The 20710-nt window shown below is 38.3% G+C and overlaps 1 protein-coding gene across 2 annotated transcripts in view; it reads right to left on the minus strand.

Moving 5' to 3' along the window:
• The window catches only part of PSMD8 (proteasome 26S subunit, non-ATPase 8), a 486583-nt gene extending 466392 nt beyond the window's left edge, over nt 1-20191 (minus strand). The window contains exon 1 of one of the 2 annotated variants that reach the window (XM_044082801.1): nt 19958-20191. In XM_044082801.1, coding sequence (XP_043938736.1) covers nt 19958-20098 — 141 coding nt within the window. In that variant the 5' untranslated portion in view covers nt 20099-20191. The remainder of the gene's footprint in view (nt 1-19957) is intronic. The other variant, XM_044082711.1, reaches the window with a different exon arrangement.
• Between the last annotated feature and the right edge of the window lie 519 nt (nt 20192-20710).

Here is a 20710-nt window from a genome sequence, read left to right on the forward strand (position 1 = left end):
ATGCAAACTTAGTCAGCCAGAGCCCTTTGATATTGGCTTTTATTCAGAATATTTCATAATATTTCCATTGTGCATATTGATATTAGTGAACTGCATTCTTGACCTGCCCGCCTGGTTCTCACCTGTCTGGAAGTACTAAAGTCATCACCCTTGCATTTCTATAGAATGGTGTATACAAATTAGATTGAAAAAAGCCATGACCAATTCTAATCTTAAAAAAAGCCAGGTTAGAGCCTTATTAGCTGAATAATCAAAGAATACCTAATCTTAACCCCTTAACTCATAAGGTCCCAAAGAAAGTAACACATATACAAACTGAGTTTTAGGACAAACAAGTTCAATGATCCACTACAATCTGGTTTTGGAGAAAGACAGGACTAAGATAGTCTACACTTAGGTCTTTAACAACCTCCTTATGGAGTGGGATGAACATTACTCAATTCTTCCAAGTCCTAACCAATTTCCTTTTGACCTGACACACTGGACCATGAAATTTTACTGAATCAGCTAGAACACTGTTACATCATCACAAGTGTAGCCTTAGCCTGCTGTCAAATGCCTCTCTGTACAGATAGAAAGAGTAGCTTATGAAGGGATAAACTCCTCAGCTTATTACCGTCCGTCCCAGAGAGTCCCAGAAAGATACACCCCCTGTCCACTGCTGAACACTATGCACAGGCTACATTTGGGAGATGTTATCCCAAGTAGGTTTAATATAAATTGACCTGCTAATGATGAACACCTCTACCTTCCTTTAGACATTTATGTCGGCTGCTGACTACTAGCCAGTGCTCCAGTATTCATCCAGGTCTCATGGTTGATGACCAACAGAAGCCCAAAGCACCTAAAAGGGTTGCTATGGTTATTCTCACCACTATTAAGATCTACTGTTACAGCTTTATTTGCCAATATTACCACCAATGCAAACTTCAATTTACTTCAAAGGTGTGCACGTTGGTGGGAGACTACTGACAAGCCAATGCTGAAATACTAGATTTCCGCTGTTGTCAACTCTATATTAGGACCATCACTCTCTAAGCATGTTACACTACTTAGAGGTCCCTACCATGGCAAACTATATGGTGCCCTCCTCCCTCTTGATTGCTGCACACCTGGGATTTCCAGAATCAGATTATTACCTGCAGCTTGTACAAAATTCTGCAGCCTGGTTACTTTCTGGGATTTCCAGTTACCAATTTATTATGCTGGTTCTGGGTGAACTAAACTTGTTTCTTGTCAGGCAGTAAATCTATAAATCTCTAATCCTCACTTATTCAGCCCTCCTGCACCCTCTTATCACCACAATTTGATGACTTGTTACCTGCTGAACTATTCTCTATCTGGCCTAAATAGCCTCACAGAGAGCTGTTAGTTATTCTAGTAGCAAGGCTGGCACTGCTCGAATCCTCTGACATGTCTTTGGAACTTTCTACCTCATTGGTTGAAGGTGTCTATTGTCGATTGGCTTCAATTGTTCTTTGAAAGCGAACATATTTAAGCAAAGCTATAACTGACTTTGTTGTTTTTACAGCAGTATAATTACAAACCCATTGTTCTTGTTGTTACTTTCTTAACTTTTATCATTTTGTCAATTATAATACTCATATCTAATATTCATATGTGGTTTGGGTTGTCCATCATCCAGGTATATTTTATTCTTTAAAGGGTTGAGTTCTACCTAAATTGAAATCACATATTTCTTATGCCAGCTGCAATACACGTCTTTGTGCCTCCCCAAATTCTGACCTCTGCTTAATCTTCGAATTGTAAGCCTAAAGGAACATAAATATGTTCTCTTACTTTTTTTTCAAATATGTATGTTTCCATTTACAATGGCAAACTCTAGGTCCATTAGACCATGAAATAGACAGTACTAATTACCTGGCCTACATGTTTGTGCATCAACGTAATCACTGACTATGACTATGAACCAGATTCCCTCACAATTCTCAGTAACAAATTACATAACTTTGCCATTCTTACACAAAACAGGCAGATTTGCTACACATATTGTTGGTCTGACATGTAAAATTTACCATTCTTTGCGTTGATCCATGAAGATTAAACTTAAAGTAGATGCAATTCTATCATGTAATTGTGATGAAAAGCACCAAGTCTACACAATATACCTAGAATGACAAACACAGATGCATTTCCTTCAATCTCCTTGGATAAGGCAGATCAATGTAACAGTCGTATTAAAATTCCACTTATTCTTTTTAGTCTCATAGCATTTGCTTTGCACAACACGCAAAGCCTGAAGGCAGACGGACCTGTGGTCTTATAGATGCTAAATGAAAAGATTACGAGGAGATCTACAGTCAATCGTCTTAATAACTGCCTGATGATCACAAAGGCCTTCCAACATACATCTTACTAAAGGAAAAATTCTTGCTAATAATTATTTCTGGACCTTTATAACAACTGAATTACATTATTAGACCATGTAATGTCTATGGATAATTTTCATTTAAAAAAGATACATTTTTAAAGTAATACCATGCTTACTGTAACATAATGCTAGCAGATATGAGACTGAAAAGATAATCTTTGTGTCATCTGTGACCCTACAACAGATTACCCACTATCAGACATCAAGACAATAAATAAAAATGTCCCAAAAATGGGGCTCTGCAAAACCTCTCAGCTAATTCTCACACAGTAAGTATGATTAATCAGCAACAAATTCAACCAGCATCTAACCCAACTGAAAACACATGGAATAATATTACAAATCCGCAACTGACTATTACTACTATTGTATGAAACACTGTAAAATGCTTTAGACAAATTCAAATGTACATGAAATTCATTCAAACTCCGCAACAAACTGGTTAAAAAACAAGTGTCTTGTAATGAAACCATGTTGCCTTAGATTTAATTCTGCCAACAGATATTCAAGTACAAACCTCAGTAATACTTCCTTTAAACAATTTACAGTACAAATAAAAATATAATTACGTGATAGGTGTGTGGATCTAAAGCACCTTCATCTATATAAATTACTGAGACTGTCATAATTTAGGACCCAACAACCCATATGGACCAGTATCAGCATTACCAGAATTCATACTCGCCAAAACTGATGGGAAATTTAATATTACCATACTGATCTAAAACTATATACAACATAAATCTCACTAAAAAGACAATTAATTATCCGACAGTGGAGGTATTCATAATCGCCTGTTACAGTAACTGTTTTGATATACCACTATTCATTACCTCAGACTTTATATGTCAACATTTGCTCATGTAACAGCAGTGTTCCAAGTTCTTTTACTACACAATTTTTATGGTTTTATTCAAGTCAATCTTAATGTAGGGTGAAGGACATTTTTGGTAAAGTTTTCACAATTTCCACTTGTCATACAATCTGGATATATGGGAATTTCAAAAAGGTAGATTAACTCACGTTCTAACCTTAACACCATCTATTTCATCCAATGATTTCCCCTATATTCTCTGTATCGGTTCCTTTAACATTTTAAATCAGCCAATCATTTGCCGTTCCAATTGTTTCTGGTTGGGTTTATTTTGTTTGTTTGTTTACATTTGATTATAGGGAAATGAAATGTTTTTGTAAAACTTTGGAGCTCAAGAACAATAAATTTTACAATCTTCAAAAATAACGCAGAAACATCACCAATTTAAATCATACCAAATTAGACAATGTGGAGACACTGGTTAAGAATAGATACACCTTACAGAACAATTGTTTAATATTTAGAAAAAAAATTAGTCAGTTTAGAGAAACTAAAGGTAATTTAATAGAAACAGAAATTGCAATATTAAGTGAGAGAAAAGTGTTGTGACATACTTGGATACAGCCTCAGGAGAGAGAAACCGAAGGAAGGGAGTGAGTGAAGAATAGAGAGAGCAAGGTAGGAAAAAGTATTTGTTCATATTTAGGGTTATCGTTTAGCCTGGGGTTGAGAAAGAACTGAGAATGGGCCTATGTACATTTATTTATTCCATCATCTTCAGAAATCTAGCTTTCTTGCCATTCCTACTCATCAATTCCTTCATTACCTATTCTTGCTTTTAAAGTACATTGCAAACAGTGGATAAGCTTCACCCCCCCTTTTAAAATATTTGCCTCTCCAAGAAAATTTTGGCCTCATTCATGCATTTCCTTTAAATTCCTTTTGCATACCTTTCCTTTTTTAAACAGTTAGCTTCTCTTTTGTTCCTAACAGTTCCTTATATTCTTGCACACCTTTACTGCATTTCCCTTTAACCATTTTTCCAACCACTAATAATTCCAATTTACACTTTAATGCATCCCACCAATAATTTCAATTACTAGAAAAATCTGTTCACACTTTATATTCCGTTTGCAACCTTTCTTGAATTTTGTATTCCCACTTGTTATAACTTCCCATTAATACTCTATCCTCATTGAATTAATGAATCTTAACCCAGCATGCACCAAATTAAATAATCTAGAACAAACATCGATATACAGACCTTTTAACATACCCAAATAAATTGCATAAATTGTTTTTAAAATTTCCCAATGATGTGTATGCTCTACTCCATCACCCAGACTCAACAGCTTATGAGTCAATATCCATTCCCAGTTTCCCTATTGTCTCATATTACTATTAAATTTCCCACCATATCTTGATTTCAAACTGTTCTCCTTATTCCACACTGTTCAACGCCAACACAATTATCGTAATTTTCAACCTTAAGTCCCCCACTAAACACATTTCTTGCTTTAAACTATATGCATATCCAATATATTTCCTTGTCCAATAAACCTTTTTAAATATCTTTACTTTTCAACTTCTAATAATGCTACCCAAATGCAGTCTTCTGAACCAAAAGATAATGAGCATCTTTTCCCTCCTCAGTTTGAAACTGAGTTTTTCTAGGTTTTTTTAAATCGTTTCACACCATTTTAATGTAACAATCAGTTCTGAAATAAGATTTTAAAAAATGCAAATTAAACATTTTCTCTTCTCGAGTCTCTTCCTCAGAGCTCCACACTACATACCAGATCCAACATTAACATGTGCAATATCACAACTGTCAAATAAATACAAAACATCACTTTCTACTGCAATTGTCAAACAACTGTATGTCACACTGTACTGGATTTTTGCATCACTGTATTTAAACCAGCAAACCACTATTAATCAAGCTGTCAATTGTCCACACTTATGAAAAAACAGAATGGCTTGGGTCACAGCTAAAAGTGTCCTTGGACCAGTCCACCTATTCGATTAACTAAGAAATCATTTTCCCTTCTGTAATAGCTTCCCAATGATTTTCTCATGTTTGAGATAGTTGACACAGGTTCTCCTGCCTGTATAAAATATTTATTCTTTGTTCACCAACCTCACTTCTTGTTTCAAATGTCAGTTTAATTCAAACCTTCATCAGCATCTCAGTCCACACCATCCCTCTCTCCTTCAGCCTTAACAAATACAGACATTTTAATTTTCAGCACGAGAATTTCAAACATTCTACATGTGTTTTGCACTTACATTAGGGCACACATAAAATGCTGATCTCTTCTGCATTTTCTTTACCTGTTTTCAAAATTTCTTCTACTATGCCCCTTTACTCCACATAGAAAATATTTTTAGGGCACTCTAATATTTAAATGCATAAATTCAAGATAAAAAAGCAAAATGTTGTCTATTCCTAATGCACTGTTCTCCTTTTTTGTCCATTTCCTTTTAGTGCGGTCAGCTTGCCCCTTGCTCAAGACATTGATAACACTTCAAAGAAATCAATTAAAAGTAAACGTCTGTCAAGATCCATACATCCATGTTAACTGTTATCTCCATCTTACACTGTGATATATTCAGCTGGGCAATCCCAGTAAACAAATACAAAAGTAAAATAAAAATATATTCTATAAACAAGACCTGCATTTCACAAAGCCAAACCGATTTGAATAAAAGGAACCGCAAGTGACCGATTTTGTTACTTATAACTTCTATAATGACGTATCCTATAATCTTACAGGTTACATTACTGTGACTTATCGGTCTGTAATAAGAATGACCAGTGTGGGTCCACCCCTATGCAGTGGTACCACTAGAGCAGTTCTCCAAATATCTGGTATGTAACAAATGAAGAGACTTAGACTGCAGAGGCTCAAAAGGGACTAAGCTAACCTGTTAGCACTTTATCAGTTTGCATCCAGAGATCAGTTTGCATCCAGAGATCAGATCAATTATCAGAACCTACGTGACAATGCAAACAGGACTTGACCTAGAGCGATTTATGCAGCAGTAACAAAACAGAGGGGTGAAGTAACTCACGAGAAGTTAGAACTGAATTTGTGAGCCAAGATGATTGCAATGCTTCAGGAACAGAAGTGCTACCATTAGATAAATCGGTCCAGAACAGTGCTATACTTCAGAATTTCATAATATAACTAAAGAATGCCTTATGATTCCATTTAAGCTTTGTCCAGCACTTTTAATGGTAACACGTCAGATTTCTGCTAAGGCTACATCCTTCAACTCTTCTTCTGCCAGTTTATATAAGAATTCTACCGTATGGGTTTATTTTGAATAACTTTTTAGACTCATTACAGCCAAGAACAGGTGCCTCAGTACAGATACTTAGGTGGAATACAATTCAAAATACATAAAGATGAAATACTGTCAAAAATAAACACACTATTCGCCATGCACTTCTTCCCTGCACCACTAGCTAACGACAAAGATATTCACCCAAACCCTGGCCTCCATCCAAGCCAAATATCAAACACCACCTCCCTAACTGCCTCCCACTCCATTAACAACAAATGACCAACTCCCAAGCAAAGGCCTAATGCATATCAATATTAACCTAAAAAGCATCTCAAACTATCTGAAATACACGCCTTCATATCACAGCATACCCCAAAACATACACTTGTTACTACTGAAACTTGGTTAAAACCCTCCAAATACAACATCCTTAGAGCATATCATCTAACCAAAAAAGGAGTAGCTATCATATATATCCTTGCCAGTTAGATACCTCCCCATACAACCAGAATAAGCCCCACTTCAACTCATCAGAAATTTTTATAGCCTTTCTTAAACCCTATCCCAACAAACGTTATCTACATAACTGCAGTATATATCCCATCTGATAGAATTCCACAAGTATTGGAATGTTAACATGGCTAACCAATAACATCTCATGAAACAATAGTTCTAGGTGACTTTAATGGAGATTAGAAACTGTACTGTCACAATCAGTTAATCTAGAGAGAATTCTTTCAGCTTTAAAACAACTGATATAACAAAGTTTCAAACATACCATCAATATTACACTGGATACTAACCTAACACCCCAGTAATATCTCCTCTATAGGCACCACACCTGACTCCCGAAGTGACCATTTACCAACCTTTGCACTCAGAATCCAACACACACACTCCTAAACAGCATCAGTACAAATCTGTTCAGAAGCAAAGTTCAATTCTTAATTCCTACAATTTTCCACCCTAAATATACCACTAGATGTATCTGTGATGGAATTCAATAATACCTTTCTCACAATACTAAATCATTATCCCCCAATAAGGAAAAAAAAGTTAGATTAAACCCTGCATCCTGGCTATCCCACAGTCTCATTAATTGTCTAGTTCTAAGAAATAATGCCCATAAAACACTAATGTCTACAAAAGGAAAACCTACAGCTCTCTAAGCACATTAGGAACAAAACTAAGCAAAGCATAAAAATAGAGGACAAAAAAACTCATTACTATGCAACACAACATGTTCATCAAAACAATCCAAAGGTATTCTAGAAATTCATCAATAACCTAATAAAACCAGATTGAAACTCAACCTAACTAGTATCCTGAATCCACCCCGCCCCAGCAAGAATAGCAGAGAACTTTAAAAAAAAAAAAATCACTTCATACACTCCATCAACTCTACCTTAAAAACTAGCATGGTAATAAAGAGTACATCTTTACTAGAATCCAAGTCATATAAAATACACACCACTCTAAAACCACTCTCTACCCAACAAGTAATATTACTTAAACCAAAAAGTACTACCCTGGCCATAGATAATCAGACCTAAATATTTAAAACTGCTGCCAATACCAACCCAATTAATAAATACAAAATAAGTATGTTATGCACCCTCTATTTAGAAAAAGGTATACATAGTGCCACTCCACAAAGTAGGTCCATTAACCAATTATATGAAAACTTTAGGTCAACCACCATACTTGCCCCATATCAAAAATTCTCGAAAATTTATACAAATCCAACTAATGGACTATCTTAAAAAACAGCATCCTTTCCCTCGCACAACGCCATCAATGCTGACAAACTCTGTAATCTGTAACCTCAGTTCTTCATCTTATCAAAGGCATTTGGCACAGTATCACATCATTATCATCTACAAAAATTCTCTTTAACTCTCTAGGTATTCCTCTCTCTCTCTCTCTCTCTCCTCTCTTTTCTGGTTTCAAGACTATTTATCAAATAGACATATGATCATAGGATCACAGAAAGTTACTAGGCTAATGGCCCTATGGATTTACTAGGCTAATGACCCTAGGGACCTTACAAGCCTAACCAAGTTCTACACTTATTTCAATGATCAGTGCGAATTGCTCCTGTCCAAGAGGGACACAGGTGGAACCCCAGGGGTGAATTTACAGCTACCCATCCAGTCGTCCAGATTGTGTCTGACGAGGGACAATGAAGTACTCTGTTTGACATGAAGTGGGAGTCCATTCCAAAGGTGTGGTAACCTCTGGGAGACAAATATGTCCCTCCAGCAGGTTCTATTAATGTCACACACCAGGTTAAGGTCTTTAGAGCAAGTAAGCCATGTACCATTTGACTTGTGGATATGCATCATTTCCAATAAAGTAGGGTCATACATTGCCTTATATGCACGGCACAGAACGCCTCTGAATAGTCTGTATGAAATTATGTGACAGTGACTTCAGACGATCCACATAGTACAGATGCTGATGACCTTGAATTTTCCTTGGGAGGAACCTTTGTGGTCTCTCCAATTGCTGCATGTGCTTGGAAAGGTACATACTAAAAGGGGCATTGTAATCAATCATTAGCCTGATGCGGGAAGAGTATAGAGAGGTTACAACTTCTTTTTTTTCTGGATGCAATGCCCTTATTTATAAGATGAGCAATATAAAACTCCCTTCTTACCACTGTGAAGACACTGTAATTAAAGGAAAGGTTACTGTCAGGTCTCTCACCACTGAGTGCGTACTAAGGTTGTTGTTATTGTTGTGATAGTTAGCACAAACATCAGGCTGTCAAGTGGCAAACTGAGTATTCTTCCTTCCTGCTTGTCAAAGTAGACATACCACAAAGATCTACTCCTGAACTTTTGCTATTTAATGTCCTCACAATCTCCACTCAGCAACCAAATATGGTAGCCTAATACAACATGCAGAGGACTCCACATTAATTTGCTCTGCACCTACCTCAGACAAAAGGTTACAATGCCCGACTGTAAGCTTTCTCCTCCATTGAAATGTGGTTAGACAATTCACAAATTCTACTCAAGCCCCCCCAAAAAACAAACCACCTTTACTCTCAAGACACATTCGTCAACTAAAGATCATTTCAAAATCATGTTAGCCAAGAGCAACAACTGAACTAGTTTCAAACACCAAACTTTCAGATGTGACTATAGATGACAAATTTAACCCACACCTAACAGCAGCAATAAAAAACCCACCAAAAACTAGGCAAGCTAAATTGTTCCAAACCATATCTCACAGACAAAGCCAGAGCAACAGTCCCAACAGCTTTATTATTACTTACACCATTACATCTCTCACAAATTCTTACGAACCTGTCGTCCAAAATTAAACTCTAGAAGTGCTATAACAAAAATCACAACATTTATTTCAAATTCCCCAAATTGTACCCACCACATTGCCTAGCACTCACAACCCTAAAATGGAATGAATTACCTAACATTCACCAATCTCAACTATTAATTATTCAAAACTTAGTATACAACCCAAACAAATGCCTCCACTTTAAAGTACTTAATGCAGCATTATAACCCAATCAGGAACCTACACTCAAGACAAATTCCTACTTACCATAACTAATTCCCAAAATAATGCAGGAGATATAGTGTACTCTACATCTCTAAGCTTTAGTACCAAATCCCTCCTCCCTCAAGCAAAAAAACATCCGAGCCAATCCTGGATTTGTCAATGCTCTTCCATAGTACTAGTGTCTCACTTTTCTCTAAATAACAAACACTTGTACAAAGCAATCTACTTGGCATGCATAACTAGGAAAGAAATGCATGTAAACCGATATGTTTAACACAAGTGGAATAACAGAAAACATGTGCATGTAAATATACTACAGTGCACAGACAACCTTTATTACTTTCAAAAATGGCTAAATTATCCCAGGTTAAGTGCTGTTACAGCCAAGACCAGACGTTAACATCTCTTATGAACTGTTAAGGCAGGGTCTGCATTAAAAACAGACAACACTGACCACTACACAGCAGTAGCATGTAACAGATTTGTTTCACCTCCCATTTTGCCTGCTAAAGTATACACAGTACTGTGGTTACAACTACTTCCCTCAGATAGGAAATACATAAGGATATTGCTCACTCTACACTGCTTTACTGGCTTTCAAAGCTTGACACCACATTGCTTTTGTTTTTTTTTTAATCTTACTTTTGATTAACTTGCACACTGAGAAAATAAATAAAATCTCCATGTGCTACAAAGAATTTTGAGTGGGTCAATGACTGTAATGCTGTATTATGTATTTGCTCTTGAAGTTTACTTCTTGGAATCCATTTCTCGAATACATAATAAAGTTGTTACAACTGCCAACACATTCAATCCTTTAGATATTTAGAGTGTAAATATTTAGCCTGATACAAAATCCAAAGAGACTTGGTCTCAGTGTGACTACTTAAACTAGGAACAAGTATTTTGGAATATAGCCCACTGCCTTTTAGAACAATCAGCATCAGGCACCTTGTTAATTCTGTATGGTTCTCCAGTACCTACTAGTAGCACATGCAACAAGTGCACAGTGTATACATACAAAATGCATTCTGTGCCACTACTTTCACCCGTTATTTACTTTACATTTGTTGACCGGGATAGTCCGACTGGATACATGTCCATTTCAGCAGAGGCCCAGGAGAAAAGCTCCAAGGTAGAACATAAATGATTACAAGTTACACACAGTTTACAGGCCTCCAGTTGAGCAAGCAGGTGATATAATCATACATTTTTAAGACAGTGCTGACAAATTGACTAGGCAATGTAACATGATTACAGACTACAGAGGAGGATCTAGTCCGGTTTTGAACAAGGACACAGCCAGTGAGTTTTAAAGTATAGCTTGGGGCTTTTTTGAAATGAATAAGAGAGGGTTCAAGAGTAAGATAAGCAGGAAGAGAGTTTTGCCAACAGAGAGTCACCAGCAGAGTTATTGATTTTGGATGTTTGAACCAGCAGTTTATTAGAAGAGCAAAGTGATCTCAGGTTGCTATAAGGGTTGATAATATTTTTAAGTGCGGGCATATTATCAGGGTGGTTGAGAACTTTATGGGCAATTATGAGCTGGTTGTACTGAAGTAGGCAAGGCCATTCTAGCCACTCCAGAAGATTTAGATTGTGCCACTGGTGGGTCCTATCGGCCGTGCCTGTTGCAAATCTAGCAATATGGTTATAACAGCTGGAGAGTTTGCCAAGATAGGATTTGTTCAAATTAGTGATTAGAGAGGAGACAGAGAAGAGTGAAGAGTAGATGGGAACGAGCAATATCACTCCTAGCAAATGAAGGAAGGAAAGGTTTGATCTTATAGAAGGAGCCAAATTTTTGTTAATGGTTTGGATAGTTTGAGTGACAGTGAAATCAAATTTGAGGGTGTTGTCTATTGTGACGCCTAAGAGTTTGGTTTGTGCATCTGGGGAAATAATGGTACCATTATTAGATTTTATGGTAAAGAGTAGTGAGGAAGACTTACAAGTGAGGGAGAAAAGAAGCAACTTTGTTTTGTTAGGGTTTAATATCAGCTGACTGTTAGAGAGCCAGTTTTCAACTACACTGAAAGTATTCTACTTTAATGTCATTAGATTTGTCGGGCATGTGGCTAAACAAATCAAGGTGGAGTCAGGTAGCATTTGGGATGACAGTGGGAAGGTCATTAATAAAGAGAGAGAAAATAAGGGGTCCTAGTATGGAGCCCTGGGGACACCTGGGGTGATGGGCAGATGGGCTGATAGTCTGTCCTGCCACAGGACGGCTTGTTGCCTATCACACAGGTAAGATTGGAACCAGTGAAGTGCACGGCTATTTAGTGAGAATGCCTTAAGGGTGTGCATGAGTATTGGGTGGTTGGCTATATCGAAGACCTTGGAGAGATCTAAAGAGGGCTGATGAAAGCTTGTTATTATTTCAGTTATGGTTTATAGGTTAGAGAAGGATAGGAGGGCTGAGGTGGTACTTTGTTGTGGCCTAAAACCGTGCTGAGAGTTAGCCAACAGCTTATTCTGGGTAAGATAATGCACAAGTTGTTTGTGGACACACTTCTAAATAATTTTAGCCAATGGTGACAGAATAGCTATGGGTCTAAAGTTTGACAGTTCAAAGGAGTTGCCTCCTTTATGGAGTGGTATTACATATATGATATTTTCCAAATGGAGCGGATGGTGGCTTCAGATAAGGTTCTGTTGATTACGATGGAGATGGGGTATGCTATGGTATCTGCTGCTTTTTTCAGATACTCTGGTGGGAGGAGATCAGCTGCTAGAGCAGTTGGGTTTAATTTCTTAATTAGAGATCTGAGAAGTGATGTAGAAACAAGCTGAAGGAGAGTGGGGTATTGGCTGTGGCAGAATTTGGGTTGGAGCAGCTGGGTTCCAGTTAGCTGGCTATGGACTGGATAGTCTATGTGAAAAAAACTACTGAAGGTATTTGCAATATCCTCTGGGGATTTATGGTTGGAAGCCGATGGGGTAGGAGGGGAGGATTGTCCTGGGTAAATTTGTTTACTCCTGCCCAAAACTTTTGAGGCTTGCTGTGAAATTTTTATAGAAGATGGCAGTAGAAGTTTTGTCTAGTATAATAGATTTGTGTGTGTGATTCCTTAGCTGTCGGTTTTGGAGTTAATCTAGTGGGTCTTTTGTGGCAAGCCATTTGTTCCATGCCTTATTTCTAGCTATGATTTTATAGAGTTGGTCTCTTGAGAGCCACGGGGCAGTTTTTGTTTTGGTTCTAATGGAGCAAGCAGGAGTGTGAGCATCAAGAATAGTAAGGAATATGGAATTAAAGTATGCTACTGCATCGTCCAGTGAAAGGTGCTTTAGGACTGACCCAACTGCAAGCTTTAAGTTCATTCTAAAAATTGGTGGAGTTGAATTTCTTATTATTTTAAACGTGGTCTGGTGGGGGGTTGGCCACCTTGTGCTTGATAATGTATGTAAGTGGTCACTTAGGTCATCTGGGAGGGACCCTGACTTGTACATATAGGGGTGGCTGTTGATAAGTATCCACTCTAGGATACTGTCTTTGTTATTTGGTTTGCCTATCCTGGTGGGGGAGGATATGAGCTGTGCAACACTGTGTGGGTTGACATGGGTTGTATGAGATTCAGAGGAACAGGTGTTCCACTCAATGTTAAAAGACAAACTTTATTGTCATTCAGAAATCACACAAGAGCAAAAACTGAACAAAATTCCATATCTCCAGACTCAATGTGCAGACAACATATAGACTATTTTCACAGACATTTACACATGTAACACCTGGCTATTACATCACAGACATGCAGGTAGACAAACTAATATTGCACAATTAGAAACACATTTTATCACTTTTTGAACTGAACACTTACTTGCATGGGACTTTATTGCACAGGTACTTGGTTAAGACATTGCATGACCCTTGCACCAAAACAGACACGAGTATTGCACTGTGAACATTAGAGTATTGCACTATGGACCTTATAGTTTTGCACTAGGGTTAATTTATGAATTTGCATGTATTGCACTGAAAGAAGAGATATTTTACTGCATTGCCACTGCCCTAGATGGCCTATAAGTTACTATCATAGTGAATATTGCGCTATGTATTAGGCGAGACTGGTAACCAGGTTCTTGCACAAATTGAGACAGTTTCTACTGACCCAGTTGGACATCATGGAGTGTAGTGGTTATTAGAGTTCAGCAGCCTGATGACATTAGAAAAGAAGCTGTTCCTGAATCTCGTAGTTCTGCAACGTATGCTTCGGAAGCACTTTCCGGATGATAAATGCAGGAAATCTCCAAGCACCATAGTTTCTTGGGGGTAGGTACTGGATAAACAGTGGAGGATGCCCTTTAGGGTGTTTGTATTATTACCTGGGGGAATGTAAACGCAGACAATGTTTATGCATTTGTTATTGTTAATCTGTAGTTTGGTAATAAGAATTTCTGCATTATTAAACTGAGATGGTTGTAGGAAGACCATAGTAACATCTAGTGTATTTTTATAGAGTACAGCTACCCCACCATCCTTCCTAGTAGTACCATCTAATCTAAGTACTTCGTACCCTGGTGGTATTACCTCATTGTTACAGTACAGCTACCCCGCCACCCTTCCTAGCAGTATGATCTAATCTAAGTATGTCGTACTCTGGTAGTACTACCTCAATGTCTTTAGTTACCGGTTTTAGCCAGGTCTCCGTAATTTATAATACATCGGGGGAGTAAACTGCTAAGAGGGCATGCAGATTATGGACCTTATTGTTTATGCTTCTGATATTTAGTTGGCAGATCAGGAGAGAATTAGGGGGCCTATTAGCCAGTGTTATGTTAGAAGGACTATTAGTTTGAGAACTGGAATCAGCAGGTGGGGGTGGGCCAGGGTTTGGGTGGATGTCTCCATCCATTGTCAGGCTGTAATGTAAGCTAACAATGAGTTCCATCATTTTGTTTATACATTTTTAGTAATGTTTAGTTTTGGGACTGATATACCTCAGTCTAATTGAGTGGTAGTTTTTACCAATGATGGGGTCAGGTATGTGGGGAATTATGAAGTGGTCAGTATTATTTGATATTGATGTAGTGATAGTTTGGGATTTGGGGTAGTGAAAACCTAGGTTGGGCTGATTTTCATAGGTGCTGAGGAGATATAATGAGCAACAGAGATTAACAGCAAAAATAGTAGCAGTATTTTGAGGGATAACATAAGTGCCTGGCCGGGGCATTATGTTGGGACTGTATTTGGAGTAGGAGTAAGTTAAGAAGACTAGGAAGATTAGTGGCAGGTGGGGTGTTTGTTTGATCTAGGAGGTTAGCTTTGATAGGTTACAGTGGATGGGTTGTGGTTTTTAGAGCTTTACATTTAGCACCACTGGGGGCGGGTGAGATTTGGGGGCAGGGTGGGGGCACGGAGCAAGCCCAAGCATGGCGAGCGGAGCGGGGCCAAACCAAACCACAAGGTACCCGATTTCTGTGCATGCAAGGTAAGTAAAAACTAAGGCAAACAGCACTGAAAGGGCTGCTAGAGGGTTAAATTTTAATCACAGAGAATAGGAAGGATCTGAATTAAGTGTATACCGTCTAGTGGAAAGTTAGGATTACACCATAATATGCCTGCATATGTTGTACTTTCATGTTTAATTTACTATTTATAGGTTCACATCCAGGTACTTATACTTGCTGTCTTTGCAGGGCATTTTAAGCACAGCCAATTTCCCTTTGAGTGCTTGAATTATTATTTATTTATTTTACATTTGTTAACCGGGTTAGTCTGGCTGAGCTTTTGGCTCATTTTCAGCAGAGACCTGGGTAGAAAAGCTCCTCAGGACTAGAAAACAATTTATTAAATTTTAGTAACATTAGTGGTAACAATCAGCTATAGGATTTTCCAAGCAGAGACCTGGAGAGAAAAAAAGTTCCTCAGGCAATTCAATTATACAGAGTATTAACAATTGGCAGACAAGTATGTGAGTTGTTACAAAGTTTTAAACAATTAACAGAAGAAAATGTGACTAGTTACAATATTATTTAAGCTACTCAGAGCAAAATGAGTTAATAGTTAGGCAGATGCTTATTTAAAGAGGGTAGGATCTAGTTGTATAGGAGTTTGGAAACAAGAAAGGAAAGCAAGAATGGCTAGTAGGAGATGTAGGGGAGGTTGAGTATAGGAGACAAGACATGTAGGTTGTTTTGAGGCTGTAAGAATTAAGAGTGGTTGGAGATAGAGGAAGGGAAGAGGTAGAAGAGGCAGGGGGAACAGTGTTAGAGATACATTAAGACTGAGGTGGTGAAACAAGTGAAAGGATGGTGGTTGGCTACAGTGGCAAGACCACTTTTGTTTTTAGGCATTTCCTTGTGGCTAATTTGAACCTTTCGCTATGCTGGAGGGATTTTACTTTCAAGGGGAGTTAGTTCCAGGATGTAGCTGGGTTATAGTTATAGAGAAGGCAGCCTATTTTGGTTTTGGGTTTGCAGAGGTCTAATAATTCTTGATTTGAGCAGCGTAGTGTCCTAGCAGGGGAATATTTGGATACGATAGTGGAGAGGCTGGGGCAGAAGGAGGTTAGATAGAGGATAGAGTGGATGATTTGTAGTTGGTATAGCTGGAGCAGCTGAGGGGAATTCAAGCCAGTCTAGTTGCTGTAGTGCTAAGCAGTGGTCTGATTTGTAGGTTTGGTTAGCTGCAAATCTGGCGATCTTATTATAGATAGTTTCAAGCTTGGAAATTAAGTGTAGAATGTAGGTCTGTGAATATGTGGCAGTGGTACAAGAGTTTTGGGCGTAATAAAGCCTGGGAGAGAGTTATTCGGGTTGTGTTAGTTAAGTATTTCTTGCTACGGAAAAGGTGTCCAAGTTTCTGATGAGTTCTTTTTACTGAGTTAGTAATATGGAGATCAAATTTAAGCTGATAATCTATTGTAACACCTAGCAATTTAGTACTAGATTCAGCTGAGATGATAGTGTTGTTGCAGGACAAGATGGTAAATGTACTTTTGAGTGTGGTGATGCTTTTAGGGAGGAAGAGTAGGAGATTAGTTTCTTTTGGATTAAATATTAGTTTATCACTAAGCCAAGTCTCAATGGTGTGGAAGGATGCCTGGGTAGTTGAGTGGAGGTCAGTTGGGTTGTCAGCAATGGTTATAACAGCTGAGTCAACAGCATCTTGCACAAGATATGACTGGGGACAAGAAGAGTAGAGCAGGTTGGTGAAAATATTAAAGAGTAGTTGCCGAAGTATGGACCCTTGGGGGACTCCCATTTGTACAGTGAGAGGGGAGGGTAGTGCAGAGAGTCATTTAACGGATTGCTGGCAGGTAGAGAGATAGCTGAAGAACCAGGAGATAGCAGGGAGAGAGAAATATGAGTTTATCTAGGAGTGGGTGAGAAACAGTGTCAAAGGCTTTAGAAAGGTCAAGGAATAGGCATGAGAAGTTTACTGTTATCACGAGCTACAGAGACTGTGTTGATGAATGATACGAGTGCAGTACTTTTACTATGCTTGGGACGGAAACCATGCTGTGTGGGTGTGAAAAGGTTTTCCTGGTGAAGGTAATGCATTACCTGCTTGCGAATGCATTTCACCAGGATTTTTGAGTGTGGAAAGAGTATGGCAATCGGTCTGAAGATGGATATGTCTGAGGTGTTGCCCCCTTTGTGAATGGGTAGAGTAAAGAAATTCTTCCATACAGTGGGGACATAGGATTCAGAAATGGATCGGTTGATTAAGATGGATACAGGATAAGCAAGAGGTTCAGAGGCAATCTGCAGGAAGTAAGACAGTAGCCTGTCGACAGATGCGGAGCAAGGTTTAAGTTTAGAGAGCTTGAATTACTCCATCCTATTTGCAAGTCTGGCCTTACCCATCCCATGTTCCTCCAAACTGTTTTGTTGATGTTGCAGAAGGGGATTAGACACCAAGACCAAGTATTTCTGATGCTATTTGACTTGCTGATATGCAGATAATCTGCCTATGGGATACTAACCGGCTACTGCTAGCACCTGTTTCACAGCCACTGAATAGTTTTAACACCAGACACTGCCAAGTTGTGCAACAGTCCAAACTTTAAAGTGAAACAGCAACCACACCAATAGTGAAAGTAACACACTAACAAATCACAGAGGACTAGAAATCAATGTCATTCTGCAACTTCTCTCACCATCAGCAAAACATAAGCATAGGCACAAGCCGGTTCCATCTGGTTGCAGTCTTCTCCTTGTAAAGGTACAGGGTGGTGCATTCAGCAGCACAGCACACTAGATCACAAAGCTGCCACTCAGTAGCAAAAACAAAGGACTGCAACCTAACACACCTCTGACCTACTACAATGACATCAGCAATCCCCACCAACATGATACAACAAAGAACAAGATCTCATTTTATGAATGAAATGCAAAGCAGCTATGGTTCACATGTGTGCGCAATTACCTGGAAGTGTGTGTGAATCACCGTGACATGTGACAATGGAACATAGCCGCATAGACTGCCATTACAATGCTGAGAGATACCCAGTCCCCCACCATTAACAAGTATCAAGAATGCCCATGGTTATCTGCAGTACTATATCTGCTCCCCTCAACCACTACAGTAACCCAACATGCAAAATTATCTATTTTAACTTCTTCAGCTAGACTCTGCCATGGTTAACACTTACTAAAATGGATGAACTAAACAGAGGTGTCCTATTCCAGAAAACAGTACTGCACTGACAGTAGCTACATTTTATCTGCAGTACCCACAGTACTATTTGGATACTACATACATTAAATATGTGTGTTATGTATTGACATCTGTGGTCTAGGACACTGCCAATCTGTCTCAAGTGCTTGACTGCAGGAGGACTGACAGAATGCCACTGCTTCTTATCATAAAAATCGAATGTGCTTTGTGATGCAAGGAGAACTGTGCCAAGTCTGTATTTTCTTATGAGGAAGAACACCTATATTTGGATTAAGTAGTCTATACAGACACGCAGTGCAAATCACGGGCATGCAGTCTGAAGTGTGCAGGTGTTTTGGAGTTTGCTTGTATAAGTGCTGCAACTGCAAACCCTTTCATGTGCAAGCATCAGCATTAGACGGTGGCATAATGATTAAAGTGTTTGCCTTACAAACACAAGGTGCAGGGGTTTGAGTCTCACAAGGGATAATTGGCTCAGCTTAAAATGGCTTGAAAGGGCAGTTAGCTTAGTACTAACCTATATAATATGCTGTAGTCAATCACGTCACGTGATACCTCTGAACACATATATACTTGGTGTTGACTAAAGACAAAAGGCAATAACTTCATTTAACTTACTTTCCTTTCAGAAAAAAAAAAAAACAATTACTCTGGCAAAAAAATAATAATAATAACGAGCTACATTTACTGCAGTGTGAAGGCCGAATTCCTGAACATTAGGGTCTCGGTTTGCATAGAACGTCCACAACTTGTATGAATAAGAGATTATACAAAATATCACAGCAGTACCACTAAAGATTATGAATCATACTACTGTCCTAACCACAATCACTCTCAGCTGACACAGAAAAGGACAGAGCTACCTCAAACAGCAAAGGTATAGGCAAACAGTCCTTCCGCCAACAAGATTATCTACAATTAATTCAAAACTGTCCTGGTCACCTACCTCAGTTTGCGTATATTTGGAAAACTATAAAAAGTGAAGTTTTAAAAAGTAACAATTTGTTTTACAACAATAAAAAATGAATGCCCAACAGCCACTACAATTCTTCCACAGCAATTATATTTTATGCAAGTTTATTATGTCTTCAACCGCTTAACTCACACTCCTCTCTGTGCTCACAACTACCATATAACATGCCATTATTACTTATGTAGTACTCCTGTACCACTTACAATCTCCTCTGATGATTTTACGATACTGCCAGACATTAATGAAGAAAGTTGTTTCAACGTGATTTATTTTTCACAACTGCTGCTTGTAAGAATAGAACACTGTTGCTGTCACTTTCTGATCAAATCATACCTTTAATTTGCCAAGAATATCTCCACATTTATTTAGACTAGGATTCTTCTTGTGCCATTCTGCTTTAAGCTGCTCATACATGGTCGCGACTTGTTTTAATACTCCTGTAGTGTCCATTCCATTCACAATAGTTGTCGCCATTGCACATATGAATCAGCAGGACTCCGGCAACTCTGTGTTCAATTGTATTGGTTTACGGCAAATTTTCACTTACCGCAAAACGTTTGCGACACCATCATTTCCACTGTGTAAAAACGATTAGATTGAGGGAGGTTTTAGTATAAGTTATGATGAGATAGCTTATTACACTATGGATGTTTAGTTATTCCTGTTTACGCAGGGCAATCCCATTTTGGGCAGATTTTGTCCCCTGAAAAATGTGCATAACTGAAAATATCATGACATTGTAGGATAGAATGTATTCCTTATCTTCTCGAATAATTGCATAAAATTAGTCATGTTGTATCTGACGAAATGCTTTATTAGTTACATTTGTTTACCAGTGTAGTGTACTGACATCAATGCACCGTTTGCAGGCACAGTAAGTGACATTTAAATAAGAAAAACAACATTCTGTAAGAGTAAGCTTTTATTTATTGTTGGTTAAAGGTGAAGCCTAGTCTTTTGCAGTGGTTACAGATGTGGTTTGTCTTAAAAGTCTCGTGTGTTTGTAAAATCTGCTTTGAATATCGGCAGGGTGATTAGTTCTATTTCAGCGTTACTGTAGACCCGTGCGTTTGTGTGATTGAAAAG

Source organism: Protopterus annectens, chromosome 1.part0 (genome assembly GCF_019279795.1).
Source record: "Protopterus annectens isolate FY-2018-M chromosome 1.part0, PAN1.0, whole genome shotgun sequence".
In the NCBI taxonomy this organism is placed as follows: domain Eukaryota; kingdom Metazoa; phylum Chordata; order Ceratodontiformes; family Protopteridae; genus Protopterus; species Protopterus annectens.